Here is a 19,561-nt window from a genome sequence, read left to right on the forward strand (position 1 = left end):
TACTAGCCAGTACTCCCGGGAGGGTCTGCCTTGTACCATCAGTAAAGACCCTAAACTGCACCTCCCGTCTCTGTGATTCCTTGCCGCTCCTGCACCATTAGCACTGGGACCCTCACACCATCACTCCCATCATCTTCCACATTAGCTGCCCTGAGGCAATACTCCTCCCGTGGGGAGTTATCCCATACTCGGCTGCGCAACCAACATCAGCCTCAGCGGTCGGCAGCGCAGAGGCGGTCAACACTGACCGCAATCCACGGGTGGCGTAGTCGGACACTTATTACAACATTTAGACTGCCACTGGTTTGACCACCCTGGGCACGGACCGGGTCACCGCCACACGGAGACTACAACCCCCAGCATTCTACAACAGGCCCGGTTCCGGGTTCCCCTGCACAACACAGGCCCAGGGGGCGCGTCAACTTTGGCGTAGCCGGCAGGATTTCGTGCCCGCAACCACCGGGTACTGCGTGCCTGAAAAAGACTTTTGAACTTACCTGTGGTGAAGTTTCCCGCCGTCCGGAGCCAATTCCCGCCATCAGACGCCATCTTGGACCGTTTCCCGCCGTCTTCTGCCTTCTTCCCGCCATCCGCAGCTGCTTCCCGCCTTCGGACGCCATCTTCGGGACGCCGCACGGGAAGAAGAGGGGCGTGGACGCCGAAAGCGCGCGAGATCCGAAGCTCCGCCCCACGCTCTGACGCTGCGCAAGGTCCTGGAAGGGAGGAAGAGAGACGCTGACGTCATCGGAGTGCGACGCCAGGTCCTCAACCCCGGCGATCGACTGTGGAGCCGCGGCCTACGGAAGAAGAGCATCGCAAGGTAGGCCACGGTCCACTAGGGGGGAGGAGGATGCCGGATACCGAGGGGAGCTCCACTGCCACAGCCACCGCCAGCGCAACCGCTGCAGCAGTCATGCCATTCACCATGCCCTATATCCCGGGGGCAACCTGGCTACCCCAGTACTCAGGGGAGTCACATACTCTAAATGACTTTAGAGAAAGACTGGATAGCCTCTTCCAGGTGTACCCCCTCACAGAAGAGCAAAAAGTGAGCATCCTGGTGGCCCAATTAATCGGGGCAGCCCAAAGGGAGGTAAAGTCCTGGCCACCTGGGAGGAAGAGGACTGTCAGAGAAATACTAGCCCGGCTGAAAGACACATTTGATACCCGCACCTCAGCCGAAATAAAGCTCAGATTTTACGGCTGTAAACAGCGGGCACATGAGAGTATAAGAGACTATGCTCTAAACCTACAAGAGGCCCTGAGAGCCATTAAGCAGGCAGACCTTGACAGCGTGGGAAATGAAGATAAGCTGTTGACTGAACAATTTATTGAGGGTCTACTGTGCAATGCCCACCGAACCCAGTTGCGGGCAATGGCCTTACAGGACCCTGACCTGGACTTTGCACAGTTCAAGGACAGAGCCATCCGGGTGCTCCGAGAACCGGCACCAGGTGGCGCTGTGACCCACAGGCGCCCTGCTATCACTTACCACCAGGAGACGGTGCCCTTGTCTGCAGGGCCTGTGGGAGCTGATGCGCAGGCTTTAAACAGTGACCCGGCTACAGACCTGCACCATCAGGTCCAAGAGCTGACTAAGAGCGTTGCCGCGCTAACCAGAACTGTGCAGTCTTTACAGGTCTCTTCTCCAGGAAAGATCCAGCTGGCATCCGGACCGGAGGACGTCCCGTGGCGCCGACTGAGGAGGACCCCACCGGCCAGAGGAAGACCCAGCGACAGATACAACGAGGACGGACGACCCATCTGCCGCCGCTGCAATCAACCCGGACATGTGGCAAGGTACTGTCATTTAAACGGGCACAACCTGGGGTAGAGGGCCAACCCCCAGGCATAAGACCATCAGGCCCATCAAACTGGCGTGATAAATACGTAGGGGGGCGTCCAATCTTGCCTGTGGTACTGGATGGCATTCCTATGAGTGCCCTACTAGACACTGGGTCACAGGTGACCACCATCCCGTACGTGCTCTTCAAGCAGTACTGGAATGACTCGGACATAACCCGCTACCCAGATGACGACCTGAGTATCATCGCCAGCAATGGTCAGCCCGTGCCGCAGGTGGGATTCAAAGAGGTGACCATTAAGATCGGTAAAGTCGAACTGGCGGCACAAGGACTGATAATAGTGGACATAGACCGTCATGAGAGTCACCCTAGAATAACCTTGGGAACTAATGTGATTGAAAATTGTCTTGCAGAGGTGATTCTCATTTTACAGCAGGTTGCCAAGAACGCCAGTTCCGGCCAGCAGCGTGTGCTCCAAAAAGAGATCCGGGCACTGATGAAGTGGCAACAGGTGGAACTATCTGGTGGTGAGATAGGTAGCGTGAGAATGTGTGACCCGTTCCCTATTGCCATGCCCCCAAAAAGTGAGATGATGATTTGGTGCCGGGCAGCTATTGGTCTAAGAGGTAGAGACTACCAAGCAATGGTAGAACCCGTCTACTCAGACAGTAGGCCCACCATTTTGACAGCACGGGGGGTGGTCAATGTACGCCATGGGAGGGTGCCCGTTCGCATCATAAATATTGGGGAGAGAGAAGTATACCTGCCCCGGTATGCCACGCTAGCCAAATTGTTCACCATAAACCAGAATTCTGTACAGGCCGTGGAACCCTTGCCTCCATCTCAACCAGAGGAAGGTAACGGCTCTAAGAAACCAATGGAGGACTGGTGTCAGCAACTGCATTTGGGTACTGACTACACTCCCTCACACCACAAACAGGGAGTCTATCGGGTGGTTCGAGAGTACGAGAGAGTGTTTAGTAAACACCCGCTAGACTTCGGGCGAGTAAAGGGGGTAGAACACCACATCCCCACGGGAGATCATCCTCCCATAAAGGAGAGATACCGACCCGTACCCCCGGCACACTACCAACACGCCAAGGGGATGCTTAGAGACATGAAGGAGGCTGGGGTAATCAGGGACAGCTGTAGCCCCTGGGCAGCTCCACTAGTCTTAGTGAAAAAGAAAGACAACACTATGAGAATGTGTGTAGACTACAGGAAGGTCAACCGTATCACACACAAAGATGCGTACCCGTTACCAAGGATAGAAGAGTCCTTAGCTGCATTAAAATCTGCTAACTTCTTCTCTACTTTGGATCTCACTAGCGGGTACTGGCAGGTTCCTGTAGCAGAGGCGGACCGGGAGAAGACCGCATTCACCACCCCGATGAGTCTCAGCGAATTTAACTGTATGCCGTTCGGGCTCTGCAACGCACCAGGAACCTTCCAACGGTTGATGGAATGCTGTCTGGGACACCGGAACTTCGAGACGGTCCTGTTATACCTGGACGATGTCATCGTCTATTCCAAGACCTACGAGGACCACCTGAAACACCTGGCAGAAGAGTTCGAAGCTCTGGCAAATTACGGCCTAAAGGTGAAACCCTCCAAGTGTCACCTCCTGAAACCAAAGGTGCAATACCTGGGACACGTGGTGAGTGCTGACGGAGTGGCTCCTGACCCTGATAAGATCACCGTGATTAAGGACTGGCCAAGACCCTCCAGCATAAAGGAAGTGCGGCAGTTCCTCGGGTTGGTAGGCTACTACCGAAGATTCATTCCCGGTTTCACCAAAATGGCAGCCCCTATGCAGGACCTCCTGATAGGTCAATCTCAGAAAGCCAAAAAACAGAAGCCGCCCTTCAGGTGGGAAAAGCTGGAAGAGGAGTCCTTCTGCCAGCTGAAGATGGCCCTCACGGGGGATGAAATCCTGGCATATCCAGACTACAGCCAGCCCTTTATCCTCCACACGGACGCAAGCAACATCGGGCTAGGAGCCGTACTGTCCCAGATCCAGCAAGGGAAAGAACGGGTAATCGCTTACGCCAGCTGAAAGCTACGGCCCACGGAGAGGAACCCTGAGAATTATAGCTCATTCAAGCTGGAGTTCCTGGCAGTAGTGTGGGCAGTGACCGAACATTTCAAGCATTACCTTGCCTCCTCCAAATTCACAGTGTACACGAATAACAACCCGTTGACACACCTGGACACTGCAAGGCTCGGTGCCCTGGAACAGAGATGGATGGCCCGCCTGTCCAACTTTGAATTCACCATCAAATACCGGGCAGGACGCTCAAATGCCAACGCGGATGCCCTGTCTAGAATGCCGAACTTACCGGACGTAGGGGAAGATCCAGAAGATCTGCAAGAAGTTGAGCTCCCTGCGTTCCACCGTCATGGGATTACGCTGTATTCCCACCGTGTGAAGGACAGGCGCTCCGTGACGTTCAATCCCTTGCCCCACTACAAATGGGCGGAGACGCAAGACAGTGATCCCGCAGTCCGTTTGGTGAAGGAAATGCTGACCCAGGCCGATGCCAGTCTTGACCCAGACGCTCCGGAGGAGACCAAGCAACTGTGGAAGGAGAAAAGTAAGCTGTTCCTCTACAGGGAGAAGCTGTGCCGGAGAATGGTTAACTCTCGAACGCATGAGTTGACCTGGCAGGTAGTGGTCCCAAGACGAGACGCGGCTATGGTTCTGGAGGCATACCACAACGGAGCAGGGCATTTCGGATGGAAGAAGCTGGAGTTCTTGTTGCGTGAACGGTTCTACTGGGTAGGCATGAGAGGAGCCATCGAGAGGTGGTGCAGAGACTGTGGCCCGTGCCACCTGAGAAGAAAAGACCGAGCCAGCCAGAAGACTCCCCTGCAGCCCATCATCACCAGACAGCCACTGGAACTGGTAGCCCTGGACCATGTGAAACTGGCTCCAAGCAGATCTGGGTATGTCTAAGCCCTCACAATCGTAGATCATTACTCCCGGTTCCTGGTGGTGGTCCCGGTCAAGGACTTAACGGCTCAAACAGCAGCTAGAGCCTTCCAGCAGCACTTCTGCCGTCCACACGGGTACCCGGACCAAGTGTTGACAGACCAAGGACCAGCCTTCGAAGCGGAGGTCTTCCAGGAGTTCTGCAACCTGTATGGCTGCAAGAAGATAAGAACAACGCCCTATCACCCTCAAACCAATGGACTCTGCGAGAAGATGAACCAGGTGGTGATAGATCTGCTAAAAACGTTGCCCCAGGAAGAACGCAGTCTGTGGCCTGAGAAACTGCCCGATCTGGTGGACCTGTATAACCACATCCCTGTAGGTTCCACCAACTGTACCCCGGCTTACCTAATGAGAGCAAGACCTGGTAAGCTGCCTATTGACCTGGATATGGGAGTCCTGACGCCCGAGGACACCTCGCCAGAGGCAGACTGGGATACAGAACGGCAGCAGCAGTATCGGAAAGTACAGGAGAGCGTCGAGCGAAGTCTGTCTCAAGCTAGAGAAAGGCAAGAGAAGGCTTATAACCAGTATGCTCCCGCTGCTCCCCTGGTACCTGGAGAGCAGGTCTTGAAGAGGAAGAGGCGGCTCCACAAGTTGGACGACCAGTGGGAGAAGGACCCGTACACCGTACTGCCATCAAGCCATGAGAACCCAAAAATCTGCGTAATCAGTAAGGACGGAGGAGAAACAACAGCCATTGACTCCAGAGATCACCTGAAGAAGTGTCCCGAGCAGCTGCAAAGCCCTGAAGAAGATCAAGAAAACCCTCAACCCGCAGAGGAAAGGGAAGAAATGATCAGTACCGTACTCGGAGACTTCCCCCGGTCTTGGACACAAGTAAACGGCGCTGTCGTGGTACCCGTCCTCACCTTTCTCCAGCCAGCCCCGCAAGTGCCTACAGAGGAACCGGTAGAGCTGGAAGAGCAGCCGGCCCAAGGGGCAGAAGAGTCCACACCAGCAGTACAGGAGGATCAACCCTCTGCTAGTAGTGTGCCTGCTGTGCCCCTAGTGAGCCAAAGAGTGCGCAGAAAGCTGCCCAGCTTGCCCATAACACCTCCTACACCCTGTAGTGCAGAACCAGTTAGTGAGCTCCGTATGTCCACTAGAGTCACTAGAGGTCAGATGCCCGCTCGCTGGAGAAGCTAAACCAATGCACTGTAAAGTTGACTGTTTATTGAAAAATGTTTATGGTTTATGTTTGTTGCCTGTTACTAATTATGTTTCTCAGTTACCCTGCAGATTTATTTGGACTAACAGGTTATGGACACTGGATAACCGGAACAGTTTTGTAGATAGTTGCACCTTGGTGCCTCTTGTGAAGACGGCCGCAGAAGAGAAAACCTGTCTGGTGTGGCCTCCTTGCGGCCCAAAGTAGTTAGTCTAACCTTGCAGCCACGCCCAAGGACAACGCAAGGGGTTTGCTTTGGACAGGTCCCCTATTCTGTGCCAAGACTTCGCCTTGTTGGGTGACATGGACACCCCCTTTGTTTCATAAACTTCACCTTGGGTGATATGGACACCCGGTCACGGAAACGCCGTGACCTCTACAGACTAAAGCTTCTTGTAAATATGTTGTCTTGTTATTGTTATACCTTGTATTTATGTTTCTTTAAAAAAAATGTGTTTAGTCCCGGAGTACTAAAATTTACTAGGGGGGAATGTGACACCCCAGGGGTCTGGTTGCCACAGTAATAGAGATATTATGTCTGAGAGCAAGTGGGAGGTTTCTCTGGTCAGGATCCCTAAACATGCAACATGGTCCGCCCAGACCTGGGAGGGGAGGAATCTGCCCTTATAAACTGGGTCTGGGGCGGGGTTAGAGCAGTCAGAGTTAGAGTGAAGCTGCAGACAGAGACAGAGCCTGCAGAACAAGCAGGGCAGTCAGAGTCTGGAGAGGGAAAGCAAGAACAGGAGCGCTGTAGGAGCAGCAGCTGAAGGCCAGGGGCTGTGAGCAGAGATATAGCTCGCCCTGGCTGAGGACACTAAAACCGGACACAGGAGTCCGAGGCTGTGGGGACTGATATACACCCAGCAGCAGAAACCAGCCGGCAGGGGATTCCAGGTCCTCTGGCCATAGAAGCCCGGAGGCTCAGTCACAAAGAAGGGACCAGCACCGCCATCCAGGAGCGGAGGCTAACAGAAGGCCCCAAGTCACCAGCCATACGGGTGAGCACCACACGGCATACTCAGGGACGTGGGCTACTTGTAACCGCTGACAGCAAGGTAGCCAGGAAGAGTGCAGATAAACGGGGAGGCCTACAACTCCACCTGGCCAGGGTAACTCCTGCTTGCTCGCAGACTGACCAGGCCCCTTATACTAGCCAGTACTCCCGGGAGGGTCTGCCTTGTACCATCAGTAAAGACCCTAAACTGCACCTCCCGTCTCTGTGATTCCTTGCCGCTCCTGTACCATTAGCACTGGGACCCTCACACCATCACTCCCATCATCTTCCACATTAGCTGCCCTGAGGCAATACTCCTCCCGTGGGGAGTTATCCCATACTCGGCTGCGCAACCAACATCAGCCTCAGCGGTCGGCAGCGCAGCGGCGGTTCCCACTGACCGCAATCCACGGGTGGCGTAGTCGGACACTTATTACAACATTTAGACTGCCACTGGTTTGACCACCCTGGGCGCGGACCGGGTCACCGCCACACGGAGACTACAACCCCCAGCATTCTACAACAGGCCCGGTTCCGGGTTCCCCTGCACAACACAGGCCCAGGGGGCGCGTCACATATCTCTTGTTATGTTCTGCTACCAGAGCTAAGGAAAGAGAGGAGATCTGTCCCTACGATAGAACTCAGCTTGATCCCTATGATGTAACAGGGAACCAGATCCTGCGATCAGACCTGCTAAAGTCCTCAGCTAGTCTGTACGGAGACCTATAGATGTGGGGAAGGAATCCCTACAAGTACTAAGGACTGGGAGGAAAATGGACACCTCCTAACAGAAATAGTAGCAGACAGACGAACAAACAAAATATATAGAACACAGAGGTCCGGAGACCAAGCAAACTAACAGAGTTAGATACTGAGCACAGACTAGCTAAAGAGTAGTAATACAATGAAGTCCAGCAAAGCCAGAAGGGCGGAGCAGGACTAAATAGGCCAACAAGGTCATGTGACCAGCAATAGAAAAAACCTAAGAGCAAGGTTCTAACAGTACCCCCCCTTCTAAGAGGATCCTCCGGATCACCTAGGACCAGGCTTATCAGGAAATCTCCTGTGAAACGCTCTGATAAGTCTGGACGCGGAAACATCATCCGACCTCACCCATGAGTTATCCTCAGGTCCGAAACCTTTCCAGGCCACGAGATACTGCAAACTACCTCTATACCGTCTAGAATTAAGGATGCGAGAAATTTCATATTCCCCGTCCTCCACCACCGGAGGAACAGAGGCAGAGGCGTCACAATCCGATACAACAGCTTTTTTCAACAGAGAGACATGAAACACCGGATTAATTCTCCAGGAGGTAGGAACCTCCAACCTAACAGCAGATTGGTTGACAACCTGAAGCACCTTAAAGGGCCCTACAAACTTGGGACCCAATTTCTTAGAAGGAATCCTCAACCGCAGATTCCTAGAGGACAACCAAACCATGTCATCAACAGCGAACAAAACCTCCTGTCGTTTCCTATCAAAGTAGTCTTTAGATTTTCTGTTAGCCTCCTGAAGATTACCACGCACATCCGTCCAAACTCTCTCCAAATTGCCGGAAAAATTCTCCTCCTCAGGCACGGCAGATACCAACTTGGAGAACGACCCAAACGACGGATGTCTCCCAGAACAACAAAAAAAAGGCGAACAACCAGCAGAAGAAGATTGTTCAGAGCAAATTCAGCAAGTGGCAGAAACTCAGACCACCCCTCTTGATTGTCTGCCACAAAACAACGCAAGAACTGCTCAACATCCTGGTTTTTCCTTTCTGTCTGGCCATTAGATTCAGGATGATATCCGGATGAGAACGACAAATGAACTCCCAACCTGTCACAAAAGGCGCGCCAAAAACGAGCCACGAACTGAGGTCCCCTATCAGAAACAATGTCAGTAGGAACACCATGAAGTCTGACAATTTCCTTGACAAAGGCCTTAGCGAGAGTCTTAGCGCAGGGCAGTTTGACGAAGGGAACCAAGTGACACATCTTGCTAAAACGGTCCACGACCACCCAGATGACAGTAAAACCCTCAGAGGGGGGAAGGTCAGTTATAAAGTCCATAGCCAAATGTGTCCAAGGAGCACTGGGAACCTCCAGAGGGCAAAGTAACCCTGCAGCAGGAGTATGTGAGGACTTAGATCTAGCACATATAGTACATTGACGCACCCACTTAATGACTTCCTTCTGCCATCCAGGCCACCAAAAACTGCGACCCACCAGTCTCTTGGTCTCAGAGATTCCGGGATGACCTGCCAACCGAGATTCATGACACTCAACAAACAAATCTCTCCTAAAGGTCCCAGGCACAAACAACCTCCCATGGGGAGTGTTAGATGGGGCATTCTCCTGTGCTTTAAGAATTTCATCTTCCAGAACGGAGTCCAAAGCAGCTATCACAACACCTTCTTGTAAAATGTTTTCCTCTTTCTCAGCACCGACTATGGGAGAAAAACTGCGACACAAAGCATCCGCCTTAACATTCTTAGTACCTGGGATGTAAGTAACGGAAAAATTAAACCGCGAGAAAAACAGTGCCCACCTAGCCTGACGGGCATTCAGGCGCTTGGCAGCATCAAGATATATCAGATTTTTATGATCCGTAAAAACCTGAACGGGAAATTCAGCACCTTCCAAGAAGTGGCGCCAGTGTTCAAATGCGAGTTTAATAGCCAATAATTCCCGATTACCAATATCGTAATTCAGTTCAGTCTCCGAAAATTTTTTTGAAAAAAAGGCACAGGGATGTACTCCATCCCCGTTATCCTGAGACAATACTGCGCCAACCCCCACAGAGGAAGCATCAACCTCAACCAAAAACGGCTTAGTCACATCAGGCTGCATAAGGATGGGAGCAGAGGTGAACCTCTCCTTGAGATACACAAAAGCTTCAATGGCCTCAGCAGTCCACTGAACCGCATCAGCACCTTTCCTGGTGAGATCGGTCAGAGGTTTGACAATAATAGAAAATTTTTTAATGAATTTTCTATAATAATTGGCGAAACCCAAAAACCTCTGTATCGATTTCAAACCAATAGGCCTAGGCCATTCCTGCACAGCTTGAACTTTCACCGGGTCCATCTCAAAACCTTCGCTGGAGATAATGTAGCCCAAAAAACTAATCCTCTGTACAGCGAACTCACATTTCTCCAGCTTAGCAAAAAGCGAATTGTCAATTAATAACTGTAATACTTCACGTACGCTCCGCCAATGAGATTCCAGATCCGGCGAATAAATCAAAATGTCATCCAAATACACAACCACATTTTTGCCGATCAAAGGTCTAAGGATGTCATTAATACGATTCTGAAAAAATGCAGGAGCATTGGTGAGACGAAAAGGCATAACCAAATTCTCAAAATGACCCACAGGAGTGTTAAAAGCAGTCTTCCATTCGTCACCCTCCTTCATGCGCAACAGATTGTATGCCCCCCGAAGGTCAATTTTAGAGAACCACTTGGCCCCCACTAACTGGTTAAACAGATCAGGAATCAATGGCAGTGGGTAAGGATTGCGTACAGTAATTTTGTTAATCTCACGAAAATCCAGACAAGGACGTAAACCGCCGTCCTTTTTTTTTTACAAAAAAAAAAACCAACCGCCACAGGAGACTTAGAGGGCCTAATGTGACCGGCGGCCAAGCTTGTCTGTATGTATTCCTCCAAAGCCTTTCTCTCAGGAATAGTAAGATTAAATAAACGACTTTTAGGAAGAGTCGCTCCAGGGACAAATTCAATAGTACAATCATAGTCTCTATGGGGAGGCAAAACCTGCGATTCCTTCTCAGAAAAAACTCTCCAAAAATCCTGAATAGGAACAGGCAATTCCCCCCTATCCACAGCTGCAATACGCCCGTTACAACACTTGTCATAACATTTATGGCTCCAGGATTTAATTTCACTGGTAGACCAATCCAGTACAGGATTGTGCAATTTTAACCAGGGCAATCCCAACACCACCGGAGAAGGCAAGTTATTCAAAACTACCAAATCCAATTTCTCATGGTGAACACCATTAATAGTGAGAGGAAATTCACAGACCTTGAGAGTAACATTCTTCAAAGGGGAGCCATCCACAGAAACAACAGCAATGGGGGATGACAAAGGTTCGGGTTTTAAATTGAGTTTTTCCAAGAATCCCCCATCAATTACATTCAGAGTAGACCCACAATCGACAAACACCCGAAATTCCATTAATTTTTCCTGAGCAATAGTGGAAGCAGCTAAAAATACACCCTTGGAATTTAAACAGGCAATACGGGCATGACTGACCATTTTTTTTTCCTTTCTTCATACGAAGCACACAGCTTTTAATGAAATGACCAGAATTTCCGCAATAGAAACACAAACCTTCAGAAAATCTGCGGTCCTTTTCTTGAGAGCGAGGTGCCATCGCTCCAATCTCCATCGGCTCTCCACTGTCAGTACACACATTCTCATGACCAGAAACTGACATAGCAGAGGATTTGCTCTCATTAACCCTTGCACGCAGTCTCCTATTCACCCGTATAGCTAATTGCATAGCCTGTTGCAAATCTTCAGGTGTGGGATAAGCAATTAGCAGGTCTTTAACCCTTTCACTAAGCCCAGCAAGAAACAGACTCTTCAGAGCAGAATCGTTCCACCCTATTAGAGTAGACCACCGACAGAAATGAGCACAATATTTTTCCACATTACCTGATCCCTGTCTCAAACGTCTCAACTCAGTCTCAGCAGATGAGACACGGTCAGGATCATCATATAATAGCCCCAAAGCAGAAAAAAACTATCCACTGATCTAAAGCATGTATCACTAGGTTGCAAAGAAAAGGCCCACTCCTGAGGCTCTTTGCGCAAAAGTGACATTATGAACCCTATGCGCTGGGATTCATCCCCAGAGGACCTAGGTCTCAAACGAAAATACAATAAGCAAGCATTTTTAAATGAAAAAAATTCTTGGTGTTCACCAAAAAATAAATCAGGCAAACGTACCTTAGGCTCCAAGAAATGTGCTCCAGGACAGTTACTCACGTGCTGACGGAGCTCGGCCACCTCCAGAGAGAGTCCCTGCAGGCGTTTAGCCAAATCCAGAACCGACACCATGATGGAACAGAAAAATCTTTCCTTAGAGAATTTGCAGGCTGGACTTACTGTTATGTTCTGCTACCAGAGCTAAGGAAAGAGAGAAGATCTGTCCCTACGATAGAACTCAGCTTGATCCCTACGATGTAACAGGGAACCTGATCCTGCGATCAGACCTGCTAAAGTCCTAAGCTAGTCTGTACGGAGACCTATAGATGTGGGGAAGGAATCCCTACAAGTACTAAGGACTGGGAGGAAAATGGACACCTCCTAACAGAAATAGTAGCAGACAGACGAACAAACAAAATATATAGAACACAGAGGTCCGGAGACCAAGCAAACTAACAGAGTTAGATACTGAGCACAGACTAGCTAAAGAGTAGTAATACAATGAAGTCCAGCAAAGCCAGAAGGGCGGAGCAGGACTAAATAGGCCAACAAGGTCATGTGACCAGCAATAGAAAAAACCTAAGAGCAAGGTTCTAACATCTCTGATTTAAGGGCATAAAAATTCAAATTTTGAAAATTGCTAAATTTTCGCCAAATTTCCGTTTTTTTTTCACAAATAAACACAAGTGGTATCGAAGAAATTTTACCACTATCATGAAGTACAATATGTCACGAAAAGTTGAAGCGTTCCAGAGTAATTACCTCAAAGTGACAGTGGTCAGAATTGTAAATATTGGCCTGGTCATTAACGTGCAAAACACCTTGGGTTGTAAAGGGGTTAACATCATAATAGACAATTTTGACCAATACTCGTTTACACATTACCTGTGTTGAATATGTAAGTATCGTTAAGAGTCCGATTTCCATCAAAGCCACCATGGATTAGGAAACGGGAATTGGATACACAGGCAGCAGAATGCCAACTAAGAGGAAAGGGTGAATGGAAAAGATCAGTAGATTCATGTACACTTCCATTAAAAAATAAATATAAAATATTGTTAAAAAAAGAAGGCTACATGACAAAACATTGCTCTGGGGGACAAAAATAGTACAATTTTAAAGGGAGTCTGTCAGAACAGAATGACTATTCAAACAAAGCACATGCACCTTTCCATACACCTGCACTTGAAAATATCTCCACCCCCCCCCCTCCTTCTTTGATCGACAGCTCTTGCATTAAACGATCCAGAAGATGGAGGAGATAGATGGAATACAAGTAGCTGGGAAGGTGCACTGTACGCATCTGCAAAGCCAAAAGGTGCACCGTGTGCCTGTGCTTGGTTTGAACAGTCATTTTGAAGTGCGACTGGTTAAGGATCATGAACCATTACCCAATATATGTCAGCAACTAGCCCCAGGTGTAAGATCATATTGCTCATTAGTTTTAGTCCATAGTGGGGCGAGTCAACCGTGTTTAGAGAAGCTGAAAAAGTAATTTGCCATTTTCATACATACACATAGTACAGTACACAATAAGTTATTGCGGTGAGCAATCATACAATCTAAGGGGGTAATAATGTTCCTCCTTGTGGAGAGTGACATGTCTGACATGCCAGTGTAAGGAGACTTCTAGGCCGTGCAATGATCCCAGAGGAGCTGCAATACTCCGAATCACGTATCTGCAAATTGAGATTCTGGTTTGACTTTTATCTTGAGTCATATGGCAAGTTCGTTAAAGGGACAATAGCGACTTTTTAGGATCGCTACCTCCAATAGGTGGCGATACAGTTCAAGTTCTCTTCCTTTCTGAAGAGGCATTTTGTATATGACAATCTGGAACGCCTAGACAAAAATGCTTACCGAGGAGCAAACAGGAAAGCACAAAGTCCAAATTGATTCATATTTAAAAAGCTTGGTGCCCAGTTTTATCAGTAGATACAAGTGTAGCTTTATAGGGTATAGATACCTTTGACTTGAAAATCTGATTTTACATAGGCTGGTGGTTAATGTCATTTAAAAAAAAATACACTAAGTTTCAATATACAAATTCATTCATTTCAGACCCCCCCCCCACAAGTGAAGGATTCAACCATCACCTAGTATCTGATTTTTTTAGTGTTGGGAGTCTCACTACATGTAATAGAGGCTGGATCTGTCTGCGAGTATCTAGGTTACTACACTAGCTTTCGTGTATGGCAGGCAGCTTGGGCCATGCTGGTGCGTTGCTCCCACGTGGCGGTGCTGGACCCTGCGGTGCTGCTGAGCCTCCGGGCGTCTGATGGGGCCAGGAGACCTGCAGTCTCCTGCCCTCCGGTTTCTACGGCTGGGCCTTCGGTGCCCCACAGCCTCGGACTCCCGTGTCCAGTTCTTCTGTGCTGGTGCTTCTGGGGTGAGCTGCCGCGCAGCTCCAGTCCCCAGCTCCTCTCTCCTCGACGTCCTGACTTCAACTCCTCACACTAAGACTAACTAACCCCGCCTCCAGATCCCAGTTGCTAAGGGGAGGAACTCCCCTTGCTGGTCTGGAGACAGGAAAGTGTTGCATGCTTAGTAAAATCTGATTAGGGGACCCCTGCTTGCTTCCAGGCATGGCATCACCTCTTGTGAGGTAGGCAATGCCACTGTGGCAACCGGACCCCTGGGGTGCCACATATTAAACACAAGTTTATTACTATAAAGATTCCCACAATTTATTTTGTCCGCCCTCACTGAGACTTTAGATACTTCACTCCCTTTCCTGCCTTCTACTTCTATTTCTAAAAGTGAAAAAAAGGAAGGAGGAAAGCAGAAAGCGGTGACAAGTAGTAGCAAAGCCCTGACACATTTTTGTCCATTTTGAGCACCAATTATAGTAGCTAGAAGGACTAAAAATACATTTTGCTGTTGCAGAGTGCTTTTTTTAAATTATTTTGAGCAAAAATAATAAAAAACAAAAACAGTGCAAAGCTGTCCATATCCTTTAAGTAACCAGACCAAGACAATATGAGCCATAACTCTTCAGAGAGGTGTTCACAATTCCAAATTCACTTACCTACGGGGTGTGGGGGAGCTTCCCTCAACTTCAACTCGAGAAAACTCCATAAGCCCTGATTGTAAAATGGAAGACAATTACAGAAATGGTAAAATGAACCTTTAAAGATAATTTTTAAGTGTTAAGTACACATTGTGCGTTTTTGATGAGTTTTCGCAGCGTTTTTTCCGTGCGGAAATGTATCAAAAACTATGTAATCCATCTGGCAGCTAATGCAAGGTCATTGTCAATGCGGTAAAAAGAGCAGCATGTTCATTGTTCGTAGCATAAATGCAGCGTTTCCCGCCCATTGAGGTCTATTGAACCGCAGCAAATCCGCAAGTATAAATATATATGCGGATTTTCTGTGTATTTGACTAGTCAATGAGTCAAATACGCTGCAAAAACACACAAAGAATGGTACCTGGGCCAGCTGGGGAAGACTACTCCCATCATTCAACCGCCGCTCCCGCTAACAATGAGAGCAGCGCAGCTAAGGGGAGAAGTAGTCTCCTCAGCTGAAAAGGCGACTGTGCTGTCTGCGATGAGTGTAAAAAGTAAAAATCTATTTAAAATATAAAAACACCTATTCTCAACTGTCCGGCGTCCCCCGGCGGTACGCTGAAGGGAGCGCACTCGCTCCCGGCAGTGCACATCGCTGCTGCTGGGACTAAGTTCACGCGAGGTCATCAACTGAAAATAAGATGACGAGCACTGGGACCTCACTTTACGCCACCGGTGCTGCGTGAGAACATTCTTAGGAATGTTTCCATGTACCACTGATGCAGAATGAGGTTACCGGGGCTGATCAGCTGATGACCTCTGCCTGCAGCAGCGATGTACACTGACAGGAGTGATTACTCTCCAGTCAGTGTATAGTGCGGTCTTCTACAGCAGCCACATCAGGGTTTGATGTGGCAGCTGTAGAAGTGACCCGGATCGCCGAGGGACAATCTGGATTACGTCGTGATAGCGGACAGGTGAGGGATATGTTTTTGTTTGTTTGTTTTTAGTTTGTTTTTTTACAGAAGATCAAGGGCTTCGGGGATTGGCAGAATAATACAATTTATTAAAAGTGTGTCATTTTATTTCAATAAAATTCAAGGCCAAAATAAAGCCTTCATTGAAAAAGCGTCGTAAACCTTTACTACGCGGTTAGTAATGGGGGCGTCTTATAGACACCCTCCATTACTAACCTGGGCTTCATGTCAGCCGCCAATCCAAGGCTGACATGAACTCCAACCAAATTACTGCTACATGGCAGTGGGAAAAGCGGAGGCCAAGTGCCAGATTTGGCGCATCTTATGTTGTGCCGTTTCTGGGACTGCTGAAAGGTGATATAAGCCGCGGAGGGGGCCAGGATCCATGGCCCCTTACCTAGCTATTAATATCAGCCCGCAGCTGTCCGTTTAGCCTTTTCTGGTTAGATTTTATAGGGGGACCCCACGTCTATTTTTTTTTCTGGGGTCCTCCTGTAATCTAGCCAGTAAAGGCTAAGCAAACAGCTGTGGGCGGTTATTAATAACCAGGGAACATTTTTTGCTAATGTCCCCTTCCCCGGCTACTAATATCTGCTCCCAGCGGTCGGCTTTCCCTTTGCTAGTTATGAGAATGACGGGGGAGCCCATGCCTTTTTTTTTTCTTTAGGCTATGTGCCCACGATCCGGACGTAGCAGCACTTTGGACGCAGCATATTTTTGCTGCGTCCAAAACGCTGTGTACTACTGAACGCAGGTAAATCCGCATATGTTCATTGAACCATGCGGATTTACCGCATTCAATACATTCTAGTGGTCAATTTTCTGTTGCAGAGACTAGCGACTCCGCAAGAGAATTTGACATGCTGCGGTCCTGAAAGACGTGCCGCTTGTCAGAGTCCACGGGTGATCCGCAGCCTCAGATGCACGCATAGTGAACATGGGATTTCTAGAAATTCCATCCACTATGCTGTGGGTTTGACACTGCATAAACACACAGCAGCTCCTGACCGTGGCCACGTACCCAAACTCACCTGCTGCATGTCAAAGTCACCCGCAGCATGTCAGATTTTGACCGATTGAAGTGTCATTATATGCGGTGGATCCGCATGCATTGACAACAAAAGTGCAGCATTAAAACACAGCGTTTTAGACGCAGCAAAAATACGCTGCGTCCAAAGCGTGGCTGGATTTTGATCGGGGGGACATAGCGGCTAAAGAAACAGCTATGAGCTGTTAATAGCCAGGGAACATGTTTGCCTAATGGCAACTTCCTAGGCTAAAAATAGCAGCTCTCAGCTGCCCCAGAAATTACATGAATGGAAATGCTAATGAGATTGAGTTTAATGGCTTAGCTGACACCTAGCCCTTTTGTGTGGTGATGAAAAGGTGTCAGACCCTTTCAATACCAAACCTAATTAAACTAAAGTAAAGCGTTAAATAAACACACACAGAGTAAACACTTTAGTTGAAATAAAACAGACACATTCTTTAATCATTTAAATTAACCAATATACTCACCGCAGGTCTGACGGTAATCCAAGGGTTAAAGCAATCTCCCACGTTTCGTTTTTCAAATAACTTTATTTAGCTCCAAAAATCATTCATTGATGTACAAAAACGCATTAAAAACGCGGCAAAATGTGCGTTTTTTTTTCCTGCAGTGTTTTTCCTGCCAAGAGATGCAGAAACGCTGCAGAAATTTCTGCAATCAAATCCTGAACTGCGCACATAGCCTAAATGTTGAGCAAGAGATGGATACTGATTTGGTCTCCACTTTAAGGACGTAATATCAGTACTATAGTATTCCTAGCTTATTATGTACTGCTTATAGCTTAGTATCATAGTTTGTCTCTTACTAACTTGTTAAGTATTTTTCACATCCTAAGACAAGAAAGTCATCCATCCCAAAACACGCTGCTTTTGTTGTGCCAATTTAAAAACTAATGACTAAATAATGATGAGAATTATTATGGCTATAGACATTGTTTCATCTTACTACAGTTGTGATTATTTAGGGAACGCACCTTGACATCGAGCGTCTGGTTACAATTATCCATCCCCTTTACATCACAAAAAAAAAAAAGTTTTAATACAAAGATTAAAGTTTAGATCAGAAAACTGAACCTCTATATGGTCTGTTATATACAATTACTGAGGACTGAACCAAATGCTTCATAGGAAAATCCCATAATGCAGCTGTCGTCCACCGTAGTTCAATTAAAAAAAAAAAAAGCCTTCTCCACTGATAAGCGGACCACACAGGTCCCGTTTGTGGGATCCCCAATGATCAACTCTAATACACAGGGGAATGCAGCAGCAAGCGTTTAGTTTCCACAAAATAAATGAAATGCTACACAATTTATTTCTTTTGCTTGGACAAAAATGTGAACGCTGCAGGTGAACAGTAGTTGCCGATTGGCTGCAGCGTTCACATGATGCCCCCTCAGACGGGACCAAAAAGTTTGCAATGTGATAGAGCAAACCAAAAATTGCAAACCTTGGTTTTATTCTTTGAAGCACAGCTGAGTCCCGCTAACAGCGACAGGCTGCACGGCTGCTAATGGGCCTGTGAGTCGGAGGTGGAAGGTGGGGGTGAAGACTGGTCCGATACAGTGGAATATAATGATGGCACAGTGAAACATCAGCTCCCTGTCCCTTAATTCTCCCTATGCATCTAAGCTCTGAGTCTCAGCGCTGTGGGTGCAATAACATCATTACAACACACATGATGTATGGAGCTTAAAACCACAGGTTGCAGAGATCTGAGCAGCGAGGAAACGTGGCTAGGAGTGGTTTTCTTTTTATTTCGTCAATGAGTACTTGTATGGGGCCGTTATTGAGTGTGGGGGTCTTCATACTGCGCGCGTTGCGTGGAGGACGGTAGGGCCATCATACTGCGCGCGTTGTGTGGAGGACGGTAGGGCCATCGTACTGCACGCGTTGCGTGGAGGACGGTAAGGCCATCGTACTGCGCGCGTTGCGTGGAGGACGGTAGGGCCATCGTACTGCGCGCGTTGCGTGGAGGACGGTAAGGCCATCGTACTGCGCGCGTTGCGTGGAGGACAGTAGGGCCATCGTACTGCGCGCGTTGCGTGGAGGACGGTAGGGCCATCATACTGTGTGTGGAGTAATTCACCATGAGGGAAATTATACTTTGCTTTGGGGGCTTTTTTGTTGGCATCATACTTTATGGGGGCCATGAATAAGGCATTGTTTGTTTTGGGTAAGAACACCAAGGGGCTTTAATAGGGGAAAAATGACGGCATAAGCGTAATACTTACATCTCTCAGTGTCTTTTATAGACACTGCCTAAATGTCGCGACCCCACCTACTTCTGCTATGGTGCCCCATGATTTCTATGCACGCCTTTGCTGATACACATACTGGGACAGCCATCCCATCTCCACCTAGAGCCGAGAATGCCAATCATATTGATTGACAATTAATATATGGGTTGTCCAATGGCGGACAATACCATTAATGTTTTATCAGTGAATTCTAAGCAATATTGTACGTAAAAAAACAAACACTCACCGAGATCAAGAACATAGAGATCATTGAAAATCACTGGTGTGTCCCAACCTGCAAAGATATACAGCTCTCTGTCCAGCAGGCAGGCAGAATGCCTAAAACAGAAGACAGCACATCAGATGAATCTTGTCAGTTT

The 19,561-nt window shown here is 48.3% G+C and overlaps 1 protein-coding gene across 1 annotated transcript in view; it reads right to left on the reverse strand.

Moving 5' to 3' along the window:
* Window positions 1–19,561, reverse strand: part of LOC141174572 (kelch domain-containing protein 1-like) — a 44,451-nt gene that overhangs the window by 6,543 nt on the left and 18,347 nt on the right. The window contains exons 8-10 of the mRNA XM_073659511.1: window positions 19,429–19,520; window positions 14,936–14,990; window positions 12,793–12,890 (exon numbers count right to left, since the gene is read on the reverse strand). Of these exons, the coding sequence (XP_073515612.1) occupies window positions 12,793–12,890; window positions 14,936–14,990; window positions 19,429–19,520 (245 nt within the window). The remainder of the gene's footprint in view (window positions 1–12,792; window positions 12,891–14,935; window positions 14,991–19,428; window positions 19,521–19,561) is intronic.

This window comes from Phyllobates terribilis, unplaced genomic scaffold (genome assembly GCF_046119375.1).
Source record: "Phyllobates terribilis strain yellow unplaced genomic scaffold, ASM4611937v1 Scaffold_13__5_contigs__length_258822181, whole genome shotgun sequence".
NCBI lineage: Eukaryota > Metazoa > Chordata > Amphibia > Anura > Dendrobatidae > Phyllobates > Phyllobates terribilis.